This window comes from Vicia villosa, linkage group LG4 (assembly GCF_029867415.1).
Source record: "Vicia villosa cultivar HV-30 ecotype Madison, WI linkage group LG4, Vvil1.0, whole genome shotgun sequence".
Taxonomy (NCBI): domain Eukaryota; kingdom Viridiplantae; phylum Streptophyta; class Magnoliopsida; order Fabales; family Fabaceae; genus Vicia; species Vicia villosa.
Genome location: NC_081183.1, coordinates 172,520,196 through 172,544,828, shown reverse-complemented (window position 1 = coordinate 172,544,828; position 24,633 = coordinate 172,520,196). Strand labels below are relative to the sequence as shown.

Here is a 24,633-nt window from a genome sequence, read left to right as displayed (position 1 = left end):
TTTCGGTCAATATAAACACTTACTTATTTGCATATAAGTTTGTGTGTTTCTTGCAAAAGATTAAACAAATTTTTAGAGATGAAAATGTATTCTTTGGAGTACGCAACGTCAATTTTCATGAAATATTTAAATCGACAAACGTCTCTTTCATCTTAAACTTTATTGAAAATATAAGTTCTCGGCCATCCGTTAGCTAGGCCCAATTACAATGTCGGAAATTGCCGCACGAGGAACAATTAGATCTTTTTCCTCCGTGTCACATAGTATTTCTTACGAGAATGTCATGCAAACCTCCCAAATCAATCCAACGGTTGGTCGCATTCTACGGTGTTCCATATATATAGAGAGAGAGAGAGGAAAAGGCGCTACTTCAAAGGTATGCAAATCATTTCTAATTCAAATTTCACTTTTCACTCTCTTACTAAGTTGAGGTTCAATATGAATTTGTTCTCTATTGTATACAACTCGTGCAGCTGAAATCTCCAAGACCTTCACTCACTTTTGATTGTTCTCTTACTCAAATTAAAGATTCTCTACAAACACTTGTTCTACAACGATCGTTCCTCAATTCTATCGTGCCATTATATGAGTTATTGGTTCAATCTAACGGAATAGAAACTCCAAATTTCGTTCCATAACTACATTTTCTTGTCACTGCCGAAGTCTTCGGTGGAGAAAAAATCCTTTTCCTTTTGCTTCTATCGGATTATCAATTTCCAATAACACCGCAAAATCCTAATATTGACATGCAATTCAAGAACTTCACAAACATCAATGTTAAAAGAGATCTTCTATGATAGATCCCACTTCCTCTAACAAGCGAGAAGCAACTGACTCATGGTATCTTACTAGAGATCGAAGATGAATGCAAATCCAAAGAATATTATGATTTGATGTACTTTTGAAAGCTAAACACTTTATTTTGAAAACTTTGAAAGCCCTGGTGTTATTTCTCACATCTATTGGGAAAATGACACAAGATGAGTTATATATGTGTTTGAGATGGAGCACTAAAAATGTACAAAAATACCTATTTTCGAGTTAAGTGCAGTGAGTATGATTTGAGTCGAATGAGAAACTTATTTGAATCAAGAACTTAAAATTCAAAATTTTGACATTTTGATTTGAACCATGATTCGAGAAAGTGATTCGAATGAAGGAAACATTTGATTCGAATCAGACTAACATAACTGAAATCCTAATTTTAAAATGTATTTTTATTCGAGTCACCCTTTAGCTTGATTCTAATAAATATTGCTTCTGTTTTGAGTCAGAGAAGCTTGTGATTTGAATCACACTAGTAGTGGCAAAATCTATTTTTCACATCCAACTTTTGATTCCAATTATACATAACCTTGATTCGAATCACGTGTTTAAAATCTGAATTTTTGATACAATTGAAGTGTAATATTGAATATAAAGCTAGTGTGATATGAGTCATTCATTTTGTGTTTCATGACACAAATAATCAATTAATTTTACTTAAACTACTTGTAACGACTTTTATCTTAGGGTTCGATTTAATGCATATAAAAAGACAATTTAATGCAAAACACTACTTAATGCATTTCATCCAATTTAATGATATGTACAAAATCTTACATAGAGGGGACTCAATAAACAAAAATAAAGAAAACTAGGCAAGCAACAAAACTGAAATTATAAAAGGGCAGAACAACTTCATCCAATTAAAGTGCTACTAAAGGTGATGAATCAAACAGAGGATCTTGAAGTATGAAAGTGTGAATAAATTAATCCTATTTAGTCATGTGCTTAACCTGTTAGTGTAATGAGTTTAAATGTAAAACGTCGAGAGTAAATCTTGAAATATTAAACATCTTGAAAACAAAAAAAAAAGTTTTACAAACTCTATCATATTTCATAAAACATCTTGAAAACCTATCAAGGCTTGTATGAAACTAATTAAGAAGTATTTTTAATCTATTAAATAAGATTACACATTGCCTAATTGATTAAGGACTTGGTCCAATCGATAAGAACAATATAAACAACCTCTTAATCGATTAGAAAACCTATTAATCAATTAATACATAAAATCATTTTAGGATTTCCTTTTTTGGATCAGGGTTGTAGTATTTTGAAAGTTTTTAATCGATTATGAGCTAGGGTTAATCAATTAAAACAATTATTTTACACATGGATCATTTCCTTTTTATGAGCCAAAATTTTTCCTTTATAAAGTAGGTTTCTCCTCTTTTCGTTTTGCATCATTCTATGAATATAAATCTATCTATATTTCTTCTACACTCTGTATTTTCGAATTAGGTTTTTACAAGAATTGCCTTAACACTTAAAGACTGGTAATTCACTCTGAGAGTTGTGTTATAATTAGTGTTGAAATGAGGTTTCGCCTCCTTTCATTTTTCGCTATTTTATGATAGAAATCTCTCTATCTTTTTTCTACTCTCTCTATTTTTTATTTAGCTTTTTCACTAAAATTACCTTAATGCTAAAAGACTGGAAAATTCTTATAAGAGTTGTGTTATAATTGGTGTTGTGATTAAATTCCATTATTCAAAAGTGTGATTCTCTTGTGAATTATATTTGTAAAGGACTTGAAACTGTAATGTTATATTTGTAAAAGATTTGGTAAGGGCGAGAGCTGTGCAGCCCACAAGAAGGACGACGATCATATGTTGACTTCAAGGAGGTATCGCCTCGCCTCAAGTACCTCCCTCTCACACAGATATGAGAAACGTGTTAAAATACATATCTTGGGCTAATAAAAGTATGGGTCAGTAGCTAGGTCCATGTCTCCCTAGGAAATATGGTTTCAATGGTCCACCATTAACAAGGTGGGCGGTAACCCTTCCCATAAAAACCCTAGGTTCAAGGACTCTATAAATACTTTTCCTCTAATGAGAGAAAGAGAGAGATCATAAATTACATACTCATACCTAAGCATTATGCTGATATACAGTCTCTCACATCACGTGAGCAGGTTCTCTAAAACCACTGTAACACCACCATATACGACAAGTGGGAAATCAAGCGAGTTATAATAGATCCTTCTGATGTCCTGTTTTGGGATGTTTTCCAGACACTTTATCTTAATCCTAACAATGTATATGTGTTTCGTGGCACGTTAAAAGGATTGTCAAGGGAACAAGTGCAAGTAAGGAGCCACATGACCCTAGAGAAAACATGTGGCGAGGGAACAAGCTCTAAGGCGATTGATGTTGGCTACCTTATCATGGACGCCCTATTTGTTAGAACAAGTTTGGATCTACAACTAACCCTTGAGTTTTAATGATAACAAAATATACAATGTATAAAGAACAATTTTGTATTCTAATAGTTTGTTAAGCGCGCATATTAGTAGAAATCATATTCTGACTTTGGAGATATCAAGCATGGACAAACCAAACACTAAACAAGGCGCTTCTGAAGTCCGATCTATGTAGAATCTAAAGATAGGCTAAATTTGAAGCAAGCTAACTCTGAACTAAATGCGCGTTTTGTATTAAGAAAAGACATGCTTTTAATGAAAGTCAAACATCCTGGTTGTCAAGTCAAAAATGCTACAAGAATCTATTCAAAATGACTCTGATATAGACTTTGTTGCTTCAAATATTTCAATATTCTGAGGTATGCCCAAGATAAGATTTGAAGTCTTGGAGACTCTGAAGTCTCAACATTCTCACCTAGATCTGAAGACAAGCTTTGAACTCTACTCAAGCTTCATACACATATACTCGAAGCCTCTGATTAGAAGATAATTATAAGAATATGTGGAAAGTGTAAAACCTGTACAATATCATATGTTCCTTCCACTACTCTGATAATATCTAAAAAAGGACAATACTTTCAACGGCTAATTTTTTTGTGGATATTCCAACTTTACTCTCCAACTGATCCATTTGTCATTTCCTATATAAAGAGGACTTGTAAGTTTAGAAGAAGTGACGAACTAGACATCAAAAAGAATTATTACAAAAGGTTGGAAAAGTAAGTTGACAGTTTGTAAATAAAGAGCAAAAATAATATCATAGCAAGAAGAAAAAAGCAAAGTGTGAGAAATCTTCAAGAACAACAAGAAAGAAAGAGAAACACTTAGAGTTTTATATTTCAAATCATTTAAGTGTAATATTTTGATCTTCATTTGTGTGTAATCTACTTATTTATAAGCAATTATGTAAACACACAGTCTTGTATTTAACCTTGTGGATAACTTCCTTGAGTGACTAGGTGATAGTCATATTACTCGAGAAGTCATTTACAGATTGTCTTTGAGTTGATTTCCTTGAAGAACTAGAGTATAGTCATAATCCTTGATAAGACATTTGTTGTAGTCATTGTGGTTGTAATTAAAGTTTTTGATTAGTGGATTAAGTCTTTTTTAAGAAGACAAAATCATCTTTGCGGGTGGACTGGAAGTAACCTAGTTGGGAGGTAAAGCAGAGTAAAATACTTGTGTTCTTTTATCATTGTTACTTTGGTGTTATTTGTGTTTTAGGCGCAAGCAATTTTTTTAATCTTGAAACCCGATTCAAATCTCCCTTTTCTTGTGTTTCATTGAACCTTCACTATCTCCATATAATATCATCCTAGGTCGAATCACCATCAATGCACTAAGGGCATTTATTTCCACCTAGTACTCGGTCCTGAAGTACTCGTTGCTTAAGGGAGAGTCGGTACGATTCAAGGAAACCATCATATCGCTCAATAATGCTATCAGAATAGTCTGGCAACAAATAGGGAAGAGATCACCCTTGTCATCACCCCTTCCCTGAAGTCCCAAAAGCAGACCTCAATTCTTAGGATACCATATTGGGCGCGGATGTTGAAAGACTCACACCTATGGAGAATTTGAAGGAGGTTCAAATAGGTCCTTCAGCCCATCGGATAAAAAAGATAGGTACTTCACTTACCGAGGAAGAAGAACATGAGCTAGTTGTCCAACTCAGTAAAAATGTCGACTTGTTTGCTTAAGCGCCTCTGATATACTCATGATAGACACTAATGTGGTGAGTCATCTCCTAATCATTCACTGCTCTGCCAAATCAGTGGTGTAGAGGAAGCAGAAAGTTGGCGAGGAGAAGATAGTTGCCATTTACGAGGAAGTAGGCAAGCTCTCTAATGTTGGGTTTATTATGGAAACAAAACACCTACATGGCTAGCCAACACGATGTTGGTAAAAAAAGCAAACAACATATAGTGCATGTGTGTGGACTTCAACGACCAGAACGATGTCTGTCCTAAGGACATGTATCCACTATCAGGCATTGATCAAATTATCTATGGATCATCAGGCTATAGCATGTTGAGCTTCATAAATGTATACTTGGGGTACAACTAGATTCAAATGGATCCCCTACTACTACTTTAATGTTATGCCCTTCGGCCTCAAGAATTTTAACTCTACCAATCAGTGACTCATGGACGTTGTATTCTACCATCATACTGGACAGAACCTAGAGGTCTATATTGATGACATGATAGTAAAAAGTATCGAAGGATGCAATCGTGTTGAAGATTTTAAGGATGCCTTGCAGTCAGTAAAGAAATATGATATGTACTTGAATCCCTCCAAGTGCTCTATTGGAGTTCAGGCTAGAAAGTTCCTAGGGTTCATGCTGACGAAAAGAGACATTGAAGTCAATCCGGATAAGTGTCACATAGGAAAAGACATTTCTTAGGAAGAGATAAGCCATAGTCAGTAGTTGGTCCACGTTTCCTAAGAAAATAGGAATTCAACGGTCCATCATTGATTACGTGGGTGGGTGACCCTTCCCAAGAAAACCTTTGACTCAAGGCCACTATAAATACTTCTCCCCTAACGGAAGAAAGAGAGAGATCAGAACTTACATACTCATACGTAAGCATTAAGTTGATATACAGAGACTCTTACCTCCCTAATTGTTATAAACCTACCAAAATATCTCTTACCCTTGTAGGGTTACCACACACATCTGTACTTTTTAACTAGAACAAAAAAAATGGCAAGATACACCTTAAAAAAGCTTAGGTGAAAGTTCTTGAGCTAAGTCGGTGTAATAGCTCTTTTTTTGTTGTTTATTGAATGTTCCTAAGCTGATCTTGTAAAAGCTCAAGTCTGATTTATTAAAACTCTCAAGAGGGAACTCTTGGGAATGGGAGTAGATCAAGTGGTTAGTCCGAACCTGTATTAATCTCTCGTGCATTTTCTCTAAACTTTTCTCTCTTTATTTTTTCGTTGATTATTTTTATTTTTGCTATGTGTCTCTTCACTACATCATTATTCTAACTTATTCTCATCCTCTAACATAAACATTTTCAAAAAGTAAATGTTTTTTGAATTAATCAAGAATTTTGAATATCAGAATTTACCCATCTCCCTCTTGTTTTTGGAGTAACTTGGTTTATAAATCTTTCGAATTGACTAAAAGTATCACTATCAAAACCTATCAATGGCCAACAACAAAAGCTACATCAATCAATATTAGCAAGAAACCAGCAAGAGCACATGAAGTCAGTGAGACAACTGTAGTTGTTGCTCAGGTGGCTCACATTCATTACAAGATGGATAAACTTATGATTCCCCTTGGCGTGCCATTATTTGAGTTAGGTAATGTCATGACAAATGCACCTGAAGTAGTCTCTGTTTATTACGGAGATGTGCATTTTCTTAGGATTGTTCTACAAATCTTGTGTTTGTAAACTATGTGGGAAACAACAACAAAAACAACAACCATGTAACGACACATATAATCTAGGATTTAGGAATCACCTTAATTTGTCATGGCCAAACACTCAAAATCGGTTGAATCCTCAAGTACCTTAAATACTATTTAGTATTTTTCACCTAACACAAGTATGGAAAACAATGGAAACAACTGATTGTAATCTATTTTGAAAATATTCAGTAAAGAGACAAAAGTCTTTGCTAATGAAGCAAAAAATCAAATACAAAATTTGCATGAACTAGATGAAGTTAAACAACGCCACAAGGAAGAATCACTTTCATATAAAACAACAGTTTCCTAACTTCTATCTAAGACAATAGGAGAAATTACAATAGTAGCAATATATATTACACAACATTTATCGTCATATAAAACTCGAGTTAGTGTACATAAAATCTTGATACATTATACAAGATATAAATTCTTTATGAATTTATGACATAGTTTTATTCATGTATCAAACTCACCTAATACAATAAGCCTTTCTTGAGTGTTACTGAAAGGAGGACAACTTAACTATGTCCCCCTAATAGACCTGTGCTACCAGGAATATCCACCCACTCAATTTCAACAACCAATTCCCCACTCTCAACATTTCTCAATCTTAGAATCATTTCTTGAATTATCTTTCCACTTTTCCAAATACAACTACTCTCTTCAGCAAGACAATTAGTCCTATTTGCTTGAACCCTCTTGATTGCACAACCATCTGGAAGAGTAGCCAACTTCATTTGTATAGCTTGAGCATATGGTTTCAAGTCTACATCTGCATCACCCATTTTGTCATCTACGGAGAATGTGTCTTTGTCAAAAACTGTCTGTAGAAAGAAAAACAAAATATTCATATTAGCTATAACTCTTCAATATTTTCTCCTTAAAATGAATCACCCATTTTGTTATCTATAGAGATAGTTTGCTTACGAGACGTATTGGAGTTTTAATATCCCTTATTGAAAGGGTTAACTCTTCGTTCCATTCAGGGTTGCAATTGTTTTTCACTACTCGAGTCTTCAGCTTCTGCATCAATAAAAACAATAATATTCAGACCAATTGATTTCATGAACCATTATGTGTTGCTGCCACCAAACTTCAACAGATTCCCTATGTACAAAAAAAGAAGAAGCATGTATTTCCATTTTTCTAACGGCACATAATACAGATATTTAGATAAGAAACAATGAAGTCGGAGTACAAGGTCAGATATTTAGATAAGAAACAATGAAGTCGGAGTACAAGGTGTATCTGACCAAACCACAACCCCGCAATATAAAAAAAAAAAAAAACACAAATTAGAAAAATGAATACATATATCATTACTAAAAAAAACAAGCCAACCAAATAAACCACTCAAATTAGAAAAATGAATACATATATCATTACTATTTACTAGAGAAACAAGCCAACCAAATAAACCTAAAGAAATCAGACTACTCAAATCAATAGAAAACTCTAAATCTCTAATCCTAACTATCTAACCATCTAAGTACATCATTGACGTGGAAGCTTCAACTCATAACTTCAAAATTTTCACATCAAAATGCAAGAATATGTTCCAAACATACGCTAAAGATCCTAAGATGCTATGTCACATAGAAGCCATCAACTTACAAGCGACGAACAAATGAAGAACTGACACAGTCAATCCCTACACAATGCATACCTATGATGCATAGGTACGGGTACGGTACCCGATGCGGATACTAGTATCGGTATGGGATACGTCATTTTAAAATAAATAAATAAGGTATGGGTACGTTGATAAAATATAACGGTTTTTATAAAATATATGACTAGAGAACTAAATTGTTAAGTTCACAACAAAAATCACTAAAAGATTTTAAAAAATCAAAATTAATGTTAAGATACAATGAAGAAATTAAAAAAAATCATAATTAATGTTAAGATTTAAACTGCATTTTGCAACCGCAATTGCGGATGCGGTAGCCTCTGCAACCGCATCGAACCACAACTGCGGTGTAATTTAAGATCACACTTGCAGCCGCATTAGAAACCACATCATACAATCTCATCCATGTTTTTTCAAGCATTTTCATCAAAACTCAAAATCTTAGAATTCCAAGACTCAATTTTCAATCAAAAACCTTGACATTATTAAGTATTTTAACATTGTATTTCAAGACATGCGCCCACAATTTAAAACCATGACCCCACTTGTAAGACTATAAGTCCATGTTCAAGCCATGAGATGTGGGACTCTAGACTCACACAAAATAGCCTCAAGATCAACTATTACCTTCCTCTTAAGAATATTTACTATAGTGAGGCTGTCTTGTCCGACAAATTAAAGACGACACCAAAAGAAACGTGATGGTAAAATATCCCAAACCAAATGTCTCCAACGATTTCCGGTTATATTAATTCATATTTTGACGTCAACGGTGTATGTTGCAAAAGAAAATGATATGAACATGAGGTTTAGTCGGGACAATATCACACATATTTTAACTTTAAAGACGAACACTAATTTTCATCGTAATCAATTGAATCAATTAAAAACACAGTTAAAGAAAAACAAAGAAGAAAAATCAATTAAGGTTTAGAACCTGATCACCCATGTGGACAACAACATAAGGATCACTGGAATTAGCATCACGAATGGCAAGATTGATTCCTCTTTTGATACGAAGTTTGAGAAGACCAAGAATATTATCCATCATCCACGAATTGTCTTTCCACGCAGAACCGATTATGAAAGTTTAAGGAACTTGTTTGGGGTATTAATAGAAATCACAAACGTGTGAAAAGTGAAAACTGAAAAACAATAGAATAACCCTACTAAAGGAATCTAATTAGTACATAAAAGAAAACAAGAAAAGAAACAAAGTGGTGATGCCGACCTCAGTTTTGTTTTGGCATGTAGCAATATTAGTAATCCAACCTGTTGTGTCTTATCTTAGCCTCTCCTATAGCTACATGCTTGCTGGATCGCAAATGATATTTCCATGTTTTATTTACTTCAAAAACATTCATTTCTAGAACGTTGTATAAGGTAAGTTTGTCAAAATTACAGCGTGTAAGCGTGTTAATGTGAATCATGACATTAATTTTGATACCAAATAGTATATAGCTGCATGAATTCTTTGAATTGTTTTTCATTGAAAAAAATACGCTTTATTATTTACATCTTTTAATATATAGATGATAACAAATACCTCGAGGATATTGGTTAAGCATACATAATAAAAAAATATTATATATTTAATACATTGATTACACATAATATTCTTTAGAAAAGTTGATTATTTATGTTTACAATGCATTAAATATATACATTTTGGATTAAAAAATTATATTTTTATTTTATTAAACAATGTTTAACTTACATTTTTAATTTCATAACCAGTGCCTCTAGAGCATTCGTTAGCATTATCTTAAATATTATTTGAGTTTAATGGACATATGCACGGGAAGATATTTATAGGGTCGTCTAATAAAAAATCATTAATTTGTCCAATCATCAAAATTAATTTAAAATATTGATAAAATTTAACGGAATATAAGTCGTTTATTGGATAATATTATAAAATTACTTTACACTCTCACATATCTATTTTCTCATATTATTTATACAAAATTGCACTATTATTTTTTTAAACTGTTTTTTAAGAAAAAATAATATATTATTAATAAAAAAATAATAATTTTGAATAAAATACAACTGAACAAACAATTCCGAAAAAAAAACAACAATAGCAAATATTAACAAGAAAAAAAAAATCTGAAACTAACATCACTCTCTAACATGTTAGATCTCATGTCAATAGGACCACCATGGTCGGATCAGAAAGAGAATTTAACATGTCATCCCTAATTTTATACATGTCACCCCTTCAAGTAGTGTGTTTTTACAAAATTATTCTTGTAAAATACTGGATTTTCTAAAATTTATGGTACCGTACCGAAAATCTCATAAAAATATCAGAAATTTTGTTGGATTTACCAATTTATCATGCCTATGCTTCATACTAGAAATTTTCAGTATTTTTCACATACCAGATATTTTCAATATTTTTCACATACCAGATATTTCAAATTTTCGGTGTGACCTCAATTCATAAAACTACTAGAAATTTGAAATTTCCGGTATGTGAAAAATAATGAAAATTTTAAATTTCTAGTAATACTGTTACTTAATTTTTTTCCCCTTTTTTTAAATTTGAATAAAATACACGGTGAAATAATGAACCGACTTAATATATAAATAGAATAAATGTCTTACATAGATGCATTACAAACAAACTACAATCACTTCCTAGAAAATTCTTCTCAATGTCTGAACCGACCTACATATGCTGATTCCCATGTTTTTACATCAATAGAACAATTCTTCCTCCAACGATCAGTGACGAGAGCCAGTGGACAATCGAGTCTCAACTTTACCTGAATCCAATGATTACAGTTGACAAAATCAACAACAATGATTGTATGTCGACTCGTGTATGGGGGTGGAGCTATGAGAAGCGGGAAAAATGTTATGTTCATTTTCATGGAAAGAGAAACAAATACAACACTATATCTAGAAGCAGTTGGGTAACCCATATCTGGAATCAACATCCATTTCTCCTTACCCTGAACACCCAAGTATTTTACGAATAATGAATTACTAACATAAGAGACAGTGACATAGAACAACTTAAAAAACAATTCTTCATGTTGATGGATTTCAGTATGCAATTGTCTCTGAACATCATAACTTGCATCTTGCCCCCATTCTAATGCAGATGAAATACAATGGAAACCACAATTTCTATCTGGTTCAACATCATTAATGTCATCGATGTATGGATGAAAAAAAGCAGTAAATTGTGACAAGTACTCTCCTTTTGTAGAATTGGTAGAAGGTTGCTTACCAATTTGCATGATTGACGATTGACTACCACTTGGTTGTATGCATGATCTCTTCGTAGTCTGACTCCCCTACGAAGCATCAGCATATTTCCACTGACTTGGATCACGATGCCCATCACTTTCGTCACCTTTTCTACTCTTCTTAACTCCTCTCTTTGACTTGTATTTCACGGACGATGGACACATTGAAGTTGTATATGGATAGGCTAGATCACGAATTTTTTCTTCAACCTTCTTTGACCCACAATATCCAGAGTACTGAATTGTCTCTTCAACTCTTCGCACTCCTCATCTAAATCTCACTTGCTCTCGTCAGGATTCACATCATGTTCTGAAATTTTCAATTTCGTCCAAAACATATGAATAGTTTCCAAAGGTATAGGTATCCCTAGAATCTGGTAATCGGCGAGGTGACACACACACAGTAACCCATGTGTTGTTCTAATGTAACAACCACACCTCTCCTTGCTCGCACCAATAAATTTGACTCTTTCTAGTTCTTTTCTAATGAGTTGTATACACTGTCTTGAAACAAAACTATGCAATTTAGAATAGAATGGAGTGTTATACCGATGCTCAATGTAAACAATACTTTATTGAAACGAAACTCTTATGGAACCTAGCTGCAACTTTAACATTGTGTTCACAGCATCCTAGCTTGCACATAAATCACCAAAACTTGTCGTCAACATGTTCTTTAGTCTCCAATGTGCAAACTCCACCCTAGATATCATGAACAAATTAAATAAACAACTCACAAATTAACATAAACATATTTCCTGTTTGAAGAACGTACCTATTTATTGTCGTGTTCCCTAAATGAGTGACTCTGTCCATGCAGAAATAAACCTTTGTTATATGGTGTTAACCATGTTTCTTTCACATACTTGACAGATGACGGAATATCACCACATACACTTTCGAAGTGGTTCAGATGTACATCAATTTCGTCTTCTATATTTGAATAAATCATGTTATTCCATTGATCCATGACATGTTCTTGTCTTTCTGCTAACATTTTTTGAAATATGAAACGTACACAGCAAATGAGACACGTTTGGATACACAGAATCACTGGCATTCATTAATGCAAGTTCCTGGTCCGTCACCATGACATTTGGAAGTAATTCTTAAAATAGAACCTTTTTAAGCTTTTGTAGCACTCATTTGAAGTTCTCTTCCCTTTCATGTTCCAAATATGCAAAAGCAACTGAAAACGTCAATTTTGTTGATGTAACATCAACAATCTCAAGCAGTGATAGATGGTACCTGCACGATTAAAAAACGCATTACAAGAACTCATACAAAACGTTCTATTCAATAAAACTCGATTACAAATGTATAACTTTTTTACAATAAAGTTTAATTTTATCTTCTTTTATTCCTGTACCAAACCGACATAGTTGTCGTGATGTAATTGTTCAGAGAATATTCTATAAAGTTTAAAGGTGACTTAGTACAAGAGATCATTTGTCATCTAAAAACAGGTGATCACTTTGTCTTAAGTGCGGGTGGTGATCTTTGTTTAGATATAGGTAGTTACATTGTCACAAATGATAATCATTTCTTTATTTTTGAAAGATAATTAAAAATAATTCTATACATAAAAATAAACATATTAAAATATGAATTATTTTCAATTACATTATTATCATCAAAATTTAATAATCAGAAGTTATTATTTTTCAACTCAATCTTAGTTCAATAGTCTCACATATGAGTTATACCTTTTAACCATATTTAAATATGTATTTTAAAAAATTGGGATTTGTTTCAAAATTAAAAATATATATATTATTTTAATTTTAATTATTATGTTTTCTTAAATTTGAAGTTTTAGCTTCTTTTTTTTTTAATTTAAACCTAATAAGTAAAGTGTTATCTGTAAAATTTAATTTCCAGGTGAAACTACTCTTTTTTTCCGGGTCAAAAGATGCCACTACGAAAACAGAAAAGCAACAAACAACAAATACCTAATTTCAATTTGAATCCTTCTCCAATTTAACTATATATACTCCACTTTCCTCTTTTTCTTTCCCCCAATCCCTTTCTTTCCAATTTCTCTCTGATCTTCTTGAATGCTAGAAACCCTTTTCCCCTTCGATTTCATGCGCTCCCTTTCACCGTCAACAACGGCGAGCGCTCTCTTCCTTCCATCTCTCTTCCCTTTCGCTTCCTGCATGCAAGGTTGGCATTATCGCTGCCTCGGTCTCGATCCATCAAAACCCTAAATCAACCATTTTCCACATTCTTTTGAAATTCTTTACGAATTTCAACTCAATTTCGTAGGGTGTAGTTTGTTGTTTGTGTTTTTTTTTGGATTTGTGATTTGTAGTGTGTGGTAATTAATACGGACACAATGTTGTTGAGCAAGCATAAGAAGAATCACAACGCCAATGGCGGCAAGAGGCTGTTGGTTAGCATCAATGTGCTGGGAAGTGCTGGCCCAATTCGGTTTGTTGTGGATGAGGAGGAGCTTGTTGAGGCTGTTATTGATACTACTTTGAAGTCCTATGCACGTGAAGAACGGTTACCGCGACTGGGGAGTGATCATAGAGATTTCTTTCTCTACTGTCCTCATCATGGATCTGACGGTATATTGATCTTTTTCTTCAATTGCATAATGTAGTATCGTTCTTGTTTGAATGAACAAATCTATATAAATAGAGTGAGAGGATGGAAATTATAGGTTCAGTTGTTGAGAAAGTATTGATGACAAATTATTTACCTTTGCTATGCATAGTCGTCAAGCCTGGATAAAAGGAAAGGGTTGTGTTAGGCCGTCGACGGCCAACGCAAAACTGTGTTGAATGTCTACGACATTGATCAATTAGGAAGTAATGAACATTACAATGAAAGTTGATCCATGTAGACGACCCCACTTAATGAGATAAGGTTTGATTGATGTTGTTGAGTGGTTTCGGAATCAGGTACCATAAACAAGGAGTCTAGGGTTTGAACCCTGGCGTGTATGGAGAAAACATGGTGCACGTCTTGTGTGCTTAAGATATTTCCAAACCGATGAAATAGGTGTTTATGAACTTGATTCCTCACTTATCTTGTCGTTAGTTCCTAGCTTCTTTTGCATAGACATTGCATTGTTTTAAATCTTTTCACTTGCTAGATTGGTTGAGATTTGAAAGGATGAGTTTTGCTTAACTATGTAGTTGTAGCTGCTTATTTTTCACATTTTGGTTTGCATATGGAATTCTTGGGGACCATCCCTCTCTTTTAAACGGGAGTTTGTGTGTATGTAGACTGTAGAGAGAGAGAAAAACCAAGAGGAGACACGGTTCTTTGTAATTAAGATGAATGCGGATTGCAGAGTATTTGTAAACTTTGATTTTGGATTATCTTCTTGATTTAGAATAAACGTGAGTTGGAATGAAATTAAGTAATTTATATGTGTAACTTTTTAAGATATAATCGCCATGCCGTTACTTTCATCAAACTTGATTTTTAAATTTTAATGCATAGAATTGTTTCTCTAAACACGCTACACCTCTCTGTGTTTTGGTTTGATGGTGCAGCGGCTTTGAGTCCATGGGACAAAATCGGATCACACGGAGCTCGGAATTTCGTGTTATGCAAGAAGCCACACGCTACAATTGAAGCAGCTGATAACGGAAGTGGGACTTCGTCTCTTTCACGCAGGGGGAGTGGTAGTTGGAGGTCTTGGTTCCACCTCAACATTAAAATTTCTTCCCATTAATGAATCAACTTGAAATTGGGGATCAAACATTTGCTACAATGTTTTACATGATTGTTGGGTAAAATTACTTTTATGATTCATCTTGGCTGTGTTTGTTTCTAGGTTGTCTCTGTTGGCACTAGCTAGAGACAACAGCTTTGAATTCTGGCAAGAATAAAGTTTTTCTGATGTATTTGGTGATGAGCCTTTGAATTTTTGGTGGAATAAACTTTTTGTTATGAACTAGTAACAAACCATGCAAGGGTTATAGTTTGGTACGAGCATTTGTTTAGATAATATATTTATTTTAAATAGAATGTAAAAAAAGAAAAAAATATTTAAATTAATAATAGATTTTTCGTATATAAAATATTTAAATAAATAATAAATTTTTTTCTGTATATTATTTTAGATAATAAATATCATCTTTGTATCTAAAAATATTTAAATTAATAATAGATTTTTTTTCTTGTATACCATTTTTTAATCAAAATTTTTTGAATCTCAAATATTATTTTTCATATGTAAAAATATGGAGATTATTAATAGATTTTTTTCATATACAAATATTATTTATATTAAGGTATTTTTACAAAAATATTTGAATCAGTTGTAAATTTTCGTATATAAAAATATTTAAATTAATAATAAAAATTTTCCTGTAAATAAATATTATTTATGTTTAGTTATCATTTAACAAATATTTGGATCAATAATAAATTTTCGTATATAAAAATATTTAAATGAATAATAGATAATAGATTTTTCCCCTATATCATTTTTTAATCAAAATTTTTGGATCACACAAATACCATTTTTCATATATAAAAATATTTAGATCATTAATAGATTTTTCCCATATACAAATATAATTTATGTTTAGGTATCGTTTACAAAAATATTTGAATCAATTGTAAATTTTCGTATACAAAAATATTTAGATCAATAATAGTTTTTTTCCCGTATACCTTTTTTGAATAAATTTTTTTTGGATCATAAATATAATTTTTCGTATATAAAAATATTTAAATCAATAATAGATTTTTTCCCATATACAAATATTATTTTTGTTTAGGTATCATTTACAAAAATATCTCAATCAATAAAATTTGATACTGATAGAATTTGATTATAAATAATAAAAGTATGTTATAATTGAATAAGTAATACACTTTTTTCCAGAACATATATATAATTCTCCTATTTACATTGATAACATATATTTGTAAAATGACATCAATAACTTAGTAATTTTTTAACATTTAATATGCAAACATTATTTTAATTGTATAAACTTCATTAATGACATATAATAATATAATAATATTTTGTATTTTATCCAATAATACACATTTTCAAGTATATTTTTAAATTCATTTTAATTGAAATAATTTTTTTAAACTAAAATTATTATTATTTTCTTAAAAAATATTGTATTAAAATAAAAATTATTTCAAATTATATTTCTTCGTTATTAATATTCAATTACTAAAAATAATTGTTAAAAATTTAAAATATTATTTTAAATTTAAATTAACAATCATTTAAAATGATCATAATAATTTTTTTATTAAATTTGTTATAATATATATATGTATATATATATATATATATATATATATATATATGTATATATATATATATATATATATATATATATATATATATATGTGTGTGTGTGTGTGTATATATATATATATATATATATATACACACACACATATATATATATATATATATATATATATATATATAAGCATAATTTGTTTTAATATTGAATTAGTGATAATTTGTGTTCATATTGAATTTGTTATATTGATAAGGGGTGTTCACGGTTCGGTTTGGATCGGTTTTAAGGCAAAAACTCATCCGATCCAAAAATAAATTTATTTGCGGTTTGGTTCAGTTTTGGATGATATGTTAAAAATATCCAATCCGATCTAATTTAATGCGGTTTAATTTGGATCGATTTTTGGATATCCAAATTACAAATTACATTTTTATTTTTTGAATCAAATAAAAACTTTATTAATAGATTCAAAAACAATTACACCCAAGTGATCCAATGGATCCAACAATCCAATCTACCAGATAAACAAACAGCAGACCTAAGACAATCATACAATATAATAAAGCAAGATGAGAATTTTGTCAAGTTTGTCAAGTGTCAAATTCTCAACCTTTTGCTATATTTAATTGTTTCTATAAAAGGAAAGTTTCAATTAATAAAATTCTATTAAATTTTTAAATTAATTAAACTTTATTTGTTATAAATAAAATTTTATTATATTTTTGCAATTGGGAAGATCAATCGTGGGACTCTATATCCTTAGTAGTTAGTACAATATAAAGGAATATTTGGGGAAGAGCAAAGAATTGATGTTGAAAGTGAAACTCTAGATGCATCGTTTCTCAATAAAATTCATGACGCTTTCAGTTCATCTTCAATTTTATCGTCAATTTATCTTCTCTTCTCATCTTCAATTTTGTCTTCTCCACTCAAAACATCTTCTTTTCCACTAAACAAAACATCAACTTCTCCGATGCAATCAATACCTGAACCAACAGTTTCTCTTTTCCCTGACCCGGAGAAGCACATCATCAATGTCATCTATTGGATTTCTGTGTAATTATTTTGTTGTGTTGTTTATTTGTGTTTATTTCTGAGGAATTTGTATCTATAAATTGGTGAAATTTCATCTCCGATTTTAGATACAGTGGATGGTCCTATTGTGTTAGTTTTTGCTCCTTTAGATCCAGTCACTACTTTTTCCTCTATATAATATGTAGCACAAATGATAAATCCGGTGAAACCATTTCTTGGATCAGAAGGATTTCTTAGCTGATTTCATAACTCTGTTAAAACCATATAGTTTAAATGTTTTGAACTATTGATTCCACAAAGTTTACATTTTTCAGTTTAAATGATGTTTATTGCATCTTTATACATGGTTCTGTGTTGGTTTTTGCTCTGGTTTATTCGATTGGGATACGTTATGCAGGTGCACCGTTTCGGTTATGCTACAGGTTCTTTTTAATCCTTTTTCTCTGGTGCAGAATTTCCTGTTGGTGAGTTAAGTTACAGGTCCAGTTTTGTTATATGAAATGGTTTGGTTACGTTATCATTGATGTAGGATTAATTGGCTTTTATCGTGCAGGTTTGGTTGAATTGTTCGGAAAGTTTATGAAGCTGTTGCGGTTCAGTTCAGATTTTGTGTGTAAGAGATGGAGTTTTCTGCTACAGATTTCTATTATATGGTGCTGCAAGTATTTTATTGCAGGTGCAACTAGATTGGTCATGAACATGTAGCTTTGTTTTGGTTTCGAAGTGAATTTTTATTGCTGGTCCGATTTAAGGTGAAGGGATGAGTAGTAGTGAATGAGATTCAGTTTGTATTATTGTCTTGATAATAGCTTTGATTCTAGATTATAGCTTTTTATTTATGGTCTGATTCTAGCTTTGTTTTTACTGTCTTGATAATGTCTTGATAATAGCTTGTGAAGCCAACAAGATGTGAATGAGATAAAGTTTTCCTTTCTCCTTTGAATTCAAAGTTTCTTCAATGATGTAATGTTAATATAAGGGTGTAATGGGATATGACCCTTTATGTTGTCAAGTCTTTTGAAATATTATCATAATATATTGTATGTGGTTTATTTAGGTTTTTAAGTGTACTTCCTATCCCGTTTTAATGTGAATCTTGGTTCAAGCTTATATTCCTCATTTTTCTTTTTATGATTAATTCTTTATGGTAATGGTTCTCAAACTAAGTTTCAGTTATTCTCTGACTCAGTGGAATTCAGTAGATTTGCTGGAATTAAAATCTGAAAGAAATTTATTGAGATAATTTTGGTTTTAGTAGTATATTTTTTTAAATTGTAGCAGGTAAATTTCATATTTTACTGGAAAAAAAAAGTTCAACTCTGTTGGATGGAATTATACTTTGGTTTGCCTATAGTTTGAAGGTGGTGGTGTTTGATGCAACTGAGTTTTGGTTTTGAATGGGTGTCCAATAGCACCCTCTGCATGATTTTCCAAGACTTGCATAATCCTGCTGTGTTTTTTTTTGGTTATCTTAATGTTTACTTTTGTTTTGTTTCAGTGTACTGCTATAAAGTCACGATCCCTTTGTCAATCTCATTTGAACAAACACTTCAATGGAAAATCACATGACTGCCCAGTTTATCTATACTGGACTTTGCCCAAAACGTTTAGGCCTATGCAAATTAGTTTGGATTGAGTAGTTTTATGAGATTCCGTTTAGAAAATACATTTTATATTTTAGTAAAACCAAATTTCCTGTCTATTTATTTGTGCATGAACAAGGGATACAACTTATGCCATCTTCTGTACTATTCCTTTAAATACAGCTAAGGTGAGACTTCAATTGCAAAAGAAAAGAAGTGCTGGAGTTGATGATGATGGAATGGGTTGACTTATTTGTAAAAAAAATTAAAATGAAAGATTCATTTAGTGAAACATTAATTATTATTATTTTTTAATTTGAAATTTCGTTTGCCTAACTTTGGAGAAAATATAACTAAATTAATTATTTTTTAATTTTTTATGTTAGTAATATTCAAATACGAGAAATATATATCCTCATATATATATATCCTCATATATATATATATATATATATATATATATATATATATATATATATATATATATATATATATATATATATATATATATATATATATATATATATATATATGGGGACGACTCAAGTGAGAACACTTGGTTATTAAGAGAAATGAGAACAATGAATCACGACCATTAAATTTTGATTTTGTTGATTTTAATGGACTGGATTGGTTTCTCTTTCCATGATCCATAATATTTATTTTAAATCAACATAGAAAGAGAAATCAATCCAGTCCATTAAAATCAACAAAATCAAAATTTAATGGTCGTGATTTATTGTTCTCATTTCTCATAATAACCAAGTGTTCTCACTTGAGTCGTCCCCAGGGACGGAGCCACGTATAGCATTGTGCAGGCACATGCCCCCACTAATAATCTGCTTCCACTAATAATTTAGCCATTCTCAAATAGTATTGTACTCCATATAATTATGTAATGACACATACATAAGTTACATTACATGGAAAATGTTGAATCGTTTTCACTCTATCATCATTTCATTTAAATATATTTTTAAATAATACAATGTTGGATCTTATTGATGCCAATTTAATACTCTATATTTCAATAGAATGAAAATATTATTTATTTTTTATAATATTTATTTATTTACTTAAGTATAAATATTTCATATTGAAAAGAAATTTATTATATTTTAAATATAAAATTAAATTGATATACATATTATTAATGTAAAAACAATTATATATACATTCAATCACGTCTCACAATATAAATGTTTAATTTTTTATGAAATATTATAACAAAATTACATAATAATGAGAAATAATTTAATAAACATAAAATTAGTTTTCCACTAAAAACACATATATTTCAAATTTATATTTAATGTTACATATATTTTGCCCCCATATTCTAAATTTTCTGGCTCCGTCCCTGGTCGTCCCTATATGTGTGTATATGTATATATATATATATATATATATATATATATATATATATATATATATATATATATATATATATATATATATATATATATATATATATATATATATATATATATATATATTATTCTATAAAAAATTTATTGATTCAAGTATTTTTATCAATAATGTCAAAACTAAAAATAATATATCTTTTTTATAAGAAGAACAAAAAATAATATTTACATACAATAAAAATATATCATTAAATTATGTTAGGTTTCTAATTAATTTTGTATACATAAATATTTGTTATTTATTACGTTTTTATATTATTTTCACTATAAAATTTTGTTTATTGTCCATTAAATATTTTATAAATCTTAAATAGGTATCTATGTTATGTAATATTTATAGTGTAATTAATATGTATGATTGTATGATATGATTAGTATTAAAATATCATTATGACATAAATACATTTAATATGACGTTTTTATATATAAAAACAAATTCAATATATTACTAAGAAATCTATGTCAAAAAAATAATAGTAAATACATTTTAAATCTTATGATTTCATATTTAACCATACATAAAATATTAGCTTTGAAATTATTATTACAAATATCACTAAAAAAAATTATATAAATTTGTTTTTAATTAAAATAATTAAGGCTACAAGATTTATTTTAATATTAAAACACATTTTACTTTTGTAATTTGCAAATAAATATAAATTTCGGCAATTTCTATTCTTTTTATGGCAACTAATGGTTTTTATATTTATTCTACTTTTGTATTTATATACCTAAATTATAGTTATTATTGATAAATACAAATTAAGAAATAATTATAAATTATAGTTATCATTGATAAAAGAACCTCCTATAAATATATCTTAATAATTGCATTTTATAACTTATTTCATATTTTACTTGAAGCTTTTATTAATAATAAAAGCTAAATACAACTACTTTTCACTTATATTATTTGATATGTTACTAATTGTGCAATAATTCTTTTATTCTTTAGATAAATAAATAAACACTCTTTCGAAAATAAAGAAAAGAACAAAAAATAAAAATAAATGTAATTTATTTTATTTTACAAAAAGATATAAATATATTACACTATTCTTTGAATTTTTTAAATTTATGTTTTTATATCATCAATACAAGACAATTTTATAAAAAATTTATGAATTTTATTTTTTATATAATGATAAATTATATTAAGTAAATTTTTACAATGAATATTCTAATTTTATATTTAATATTTTCATTTCATATTCCAATCTAAATATTTTAATGTTATATTTCCATTCCTAATCTCAATTCTTTATATAAATTTTAAACCTATATTTTATTCTAAATCTCTATATGATCCTCTAACTAAATAAATAATTTTAATTCTACTCTCTAATTAAAAATTGATATCATATAGTATATTATAAGTATGTAAAGAATAAAAATTGATGGTCAATTTTCCTCTTTCTAAATTATTTATTATTGAATATTTTATTATGTTATCAATGTTTAAATATTATTTTTTTTTTAAATATATCGCTAAAATGAACTTTTAAACATACAATTTGTATTTGGGAAATTTATCTTTCACTAATTTAATTAATTAATTTTAAATTTTTTCTATTTGTTAAATAAATTTTTTGTTATTTTTCTATTTATATATTATTTTTGTATAAAAATAAAAATGAGATATTTATCTATAATTTGTCCCGTGCATCGCACGGGTAAAAATACTAGTAACATTAAACACCGGTACATTGTGGCATCAACTATCTTCGAGACAACAACTTCATGACTAGTTTTCTCCCCAAAACAGATTTGGTTCCTGAACCTCCAACACTCATACACTGTCTCCGTGAAAGCACATTGTAGAATCTTCATTTTACTCCCTATCTTATTGCACAAGTTAGTTATCCAGTGTATTTCCTTCTTCCATTCTTCAGGCTGATGTACAACTTCCAACCATCGAAGAACACTACCCCATATCTGTTTCATCTCAACACACTCAAACAATAGGTGATCTTGAGTTTCCACATTCCTACAAAATATACATTGTGTTAGCTATAAAACCCAAACATAACTTTTTTCCACAGCATATCTTGTCCCTATTCCCTAATCAACCTATAGACATTTCCTGTAATGTATTGCTGCTGGTTCATAATCATATGCCACTTCTGAACATTATTTACCTGCAATCTAAGGTTCAACATATATTTCATGATCCATGATGTGGACTGCTTCACATTAACATCCAAATCACATTTTTATTAATATTATAAAAATACTAATAAATCATAGATTTGATATTATATATATATATATATATATATATATATATATATATATATATATATATATATATATATATATATATATATATATATATATATATATATATCATATAATATATTAAAAGTTAATATTATAAAATAAAAATAATCGATTATAGTTGAAATAAATGAAATAATAACAATAAATAGATTAAACTAAGCTAATAGATATGAGAAAAAATTAATTATCATATAATAATAAATTTATGTAACATAGCATACTAATAAAAAATAAATAAGTACAAAATACATATACATGCGGTTCGGTTCGGTTTGGATCAATTTTGAAAAATTATTCCGAAATCCTATCCGAACCGTGCGGTTCTCATAAAATGGCATCCAAACACGTCCAATAAACTTCGGCTTTTTGCGGTTTTCGTTTTTTTGGATTGGTTTGCAGTTTTTATTTGGATTGGTTTGGATTTGAACACCCCTAATATTGATGTATTGTTATTAGCATAAATTTTCAAAAAATCATTTTAATTGTTATTGTTGAGTTATAATTTTATGTTTTTATTTTCTACTTTTATATAAACAAAAAAAGAGAAATGAAAAAAGAGAGGGAAAGAATGATTTGAATTCAAAAAAGTGAAAAGTGAGTTGAAAAAAATAAAAATAAAAATATTTTTTGCCCCTAAAATTATTTATTTAGACTAAGCTAACAAAAGAGTATTTTTGTGATTTTCAAAACAACAACTTGTTTTATATTATAGATTTTGCTAATTGTTATCTCTGGAAATGTGAGAAAAGAATAAGTTTTAGTCTGACCATCTTATCTGATGTTATCTATCATATAAGAAAGATAGATGTTATCTATCATATATAATTATTTTATTTTAAATTAAATTAAATGATACGGGTTAAAAATGGATTTTAATTAAAAATAATAAGGATAAAGAAGGAAGAAAAAATAATAAGCTTTAAGACATAAGCTAAAACGCTATCTGAAATAGCGTCTGGAAAATAAGCTATAAGCTAGTAAAATAAGGTATAAGCTCTTGATGAAAAGACCGTTACCAAACGAGTCTAAATTATCATATGAGCTAATAAGACATAAGACATAAGACATAAGCTATAAGCTCGAAAAGATGGCTTACCAAACAGAGCCAAAGTCATTTTTGAAAGTGATTCCCTTCGGGTTATTCAGGCTATTCATTCTACCCATAGCGGAAATTCTGAATTTAGTTTGATTATTTTATCTATACAGAGATTGCTACAATGTTATTCAAACTTTGAGGTTAAGTTTATTAAGCGCCAAGCGAATATGGCTGCCCACGTGCTAGCAAAGGCGGCTAATTCTTGGTCTAGGCGTATAAGTTTTAATGTACCTCCTCCTTGTATTGAGCATATTTTTAATTAATGAAATGTGTTAAGTTTGCTTTGATCAAAAAAAAATTCAAAGTGACAAATAAATTATGGTTTATGGAAAAGTGTGTCAAAATTGTAGGGAGACGACTGTTAGATAAGTTAATAGAATAAATTGTGTGAAA

General features: G+C 29.8%; 3 protein-coding genes and 1 long non-coding RNA gene across 5 annotated transcripts; 2 read left to right on the top strand and 2 right to left on the bottom strand.

The window, feature by feature from the left end:
- Positions 1-7,008: 7,008 nt before the first annotated feature.
- On the bottom strand, positions 7,009-9,593 carry LOC131595961 (protein C2-DOMAIN ABA-RELATED 9-like). The gene is made up of 3 exons (XM_058868502.1): positions 9,251-9,593; positions 7,608-7,703; positions 7,009-7,504 (listed from the first exon to the last, which is right to left on the bottom strand). Exons 1-3 carry the CDS (start codon positions 9,362-9,364, stop codon positions 7,199-7,201), a joined length of 516 nt encoding a protein of 171 aa, XP_058724485.1. The 5' UTR covers positions 9,365-9,593; the 3' UTR covers positions 7,009-7,198.
- A 1,380-nt stretch (positions 9,594-10,973) lies between these two features.
- Positions 10,974-11,567, bottom strand: LOC131598328 (uncharacterized). Its single transcript, XM_058870943.1, has one exon. It carries the CDS (start codon positions 11,565-11,567, stop codon positions 10,974-10,976), a length of 594 nt encoding a protein of 197 aa, XP_058726926.1.
- Positions 11,568-13,489: 1,922 nt separating this feature from the next.
- On the top strand, positions 13,490-15,553 carry LOC131600313 (uncharacterized). Its single transcript, XM_058872496.1, has 2 exons — positions 13,490-14,149; positions 15,086-15,553. Exons 1-2 carry the CDS (start codon positions 13,915-13,917, stop codon positions 15,265-15,267), a joined length of 417 nt encoding a protein of 138 aa, XP_058728479.1. The 5' UTR covers positions 13,490-13,914; the 3' UTR covers positions 15,268-15,553.
- A 2,043-nt stretch (positions 15,554-17,596) lies between these two features.
- Positions 17,597-19,672, top strand: LOC131600312 (uncharacterized). 2 transcript variants are annotated; one of them, XR_009283096.1, is made up of 4 exons: positions 17,597-17,872; positions 18,249-18,315; positions 18,405-18,527; positions 19,350-19,672. It is a non-coding gene; the product is annotated as an uncharacterized LOC131600312 (long non-coding RNA). The 2 variants fall into 2 exon arrangements; XR_009283095.1 differs by lacking the exon at positions 19,350-19,672 and having other exon boundaries at positions 18,405-18,928.
- The last annotated feature ends 4,961 nt before the right edge of the window (positions 19,673-24,633 follow it).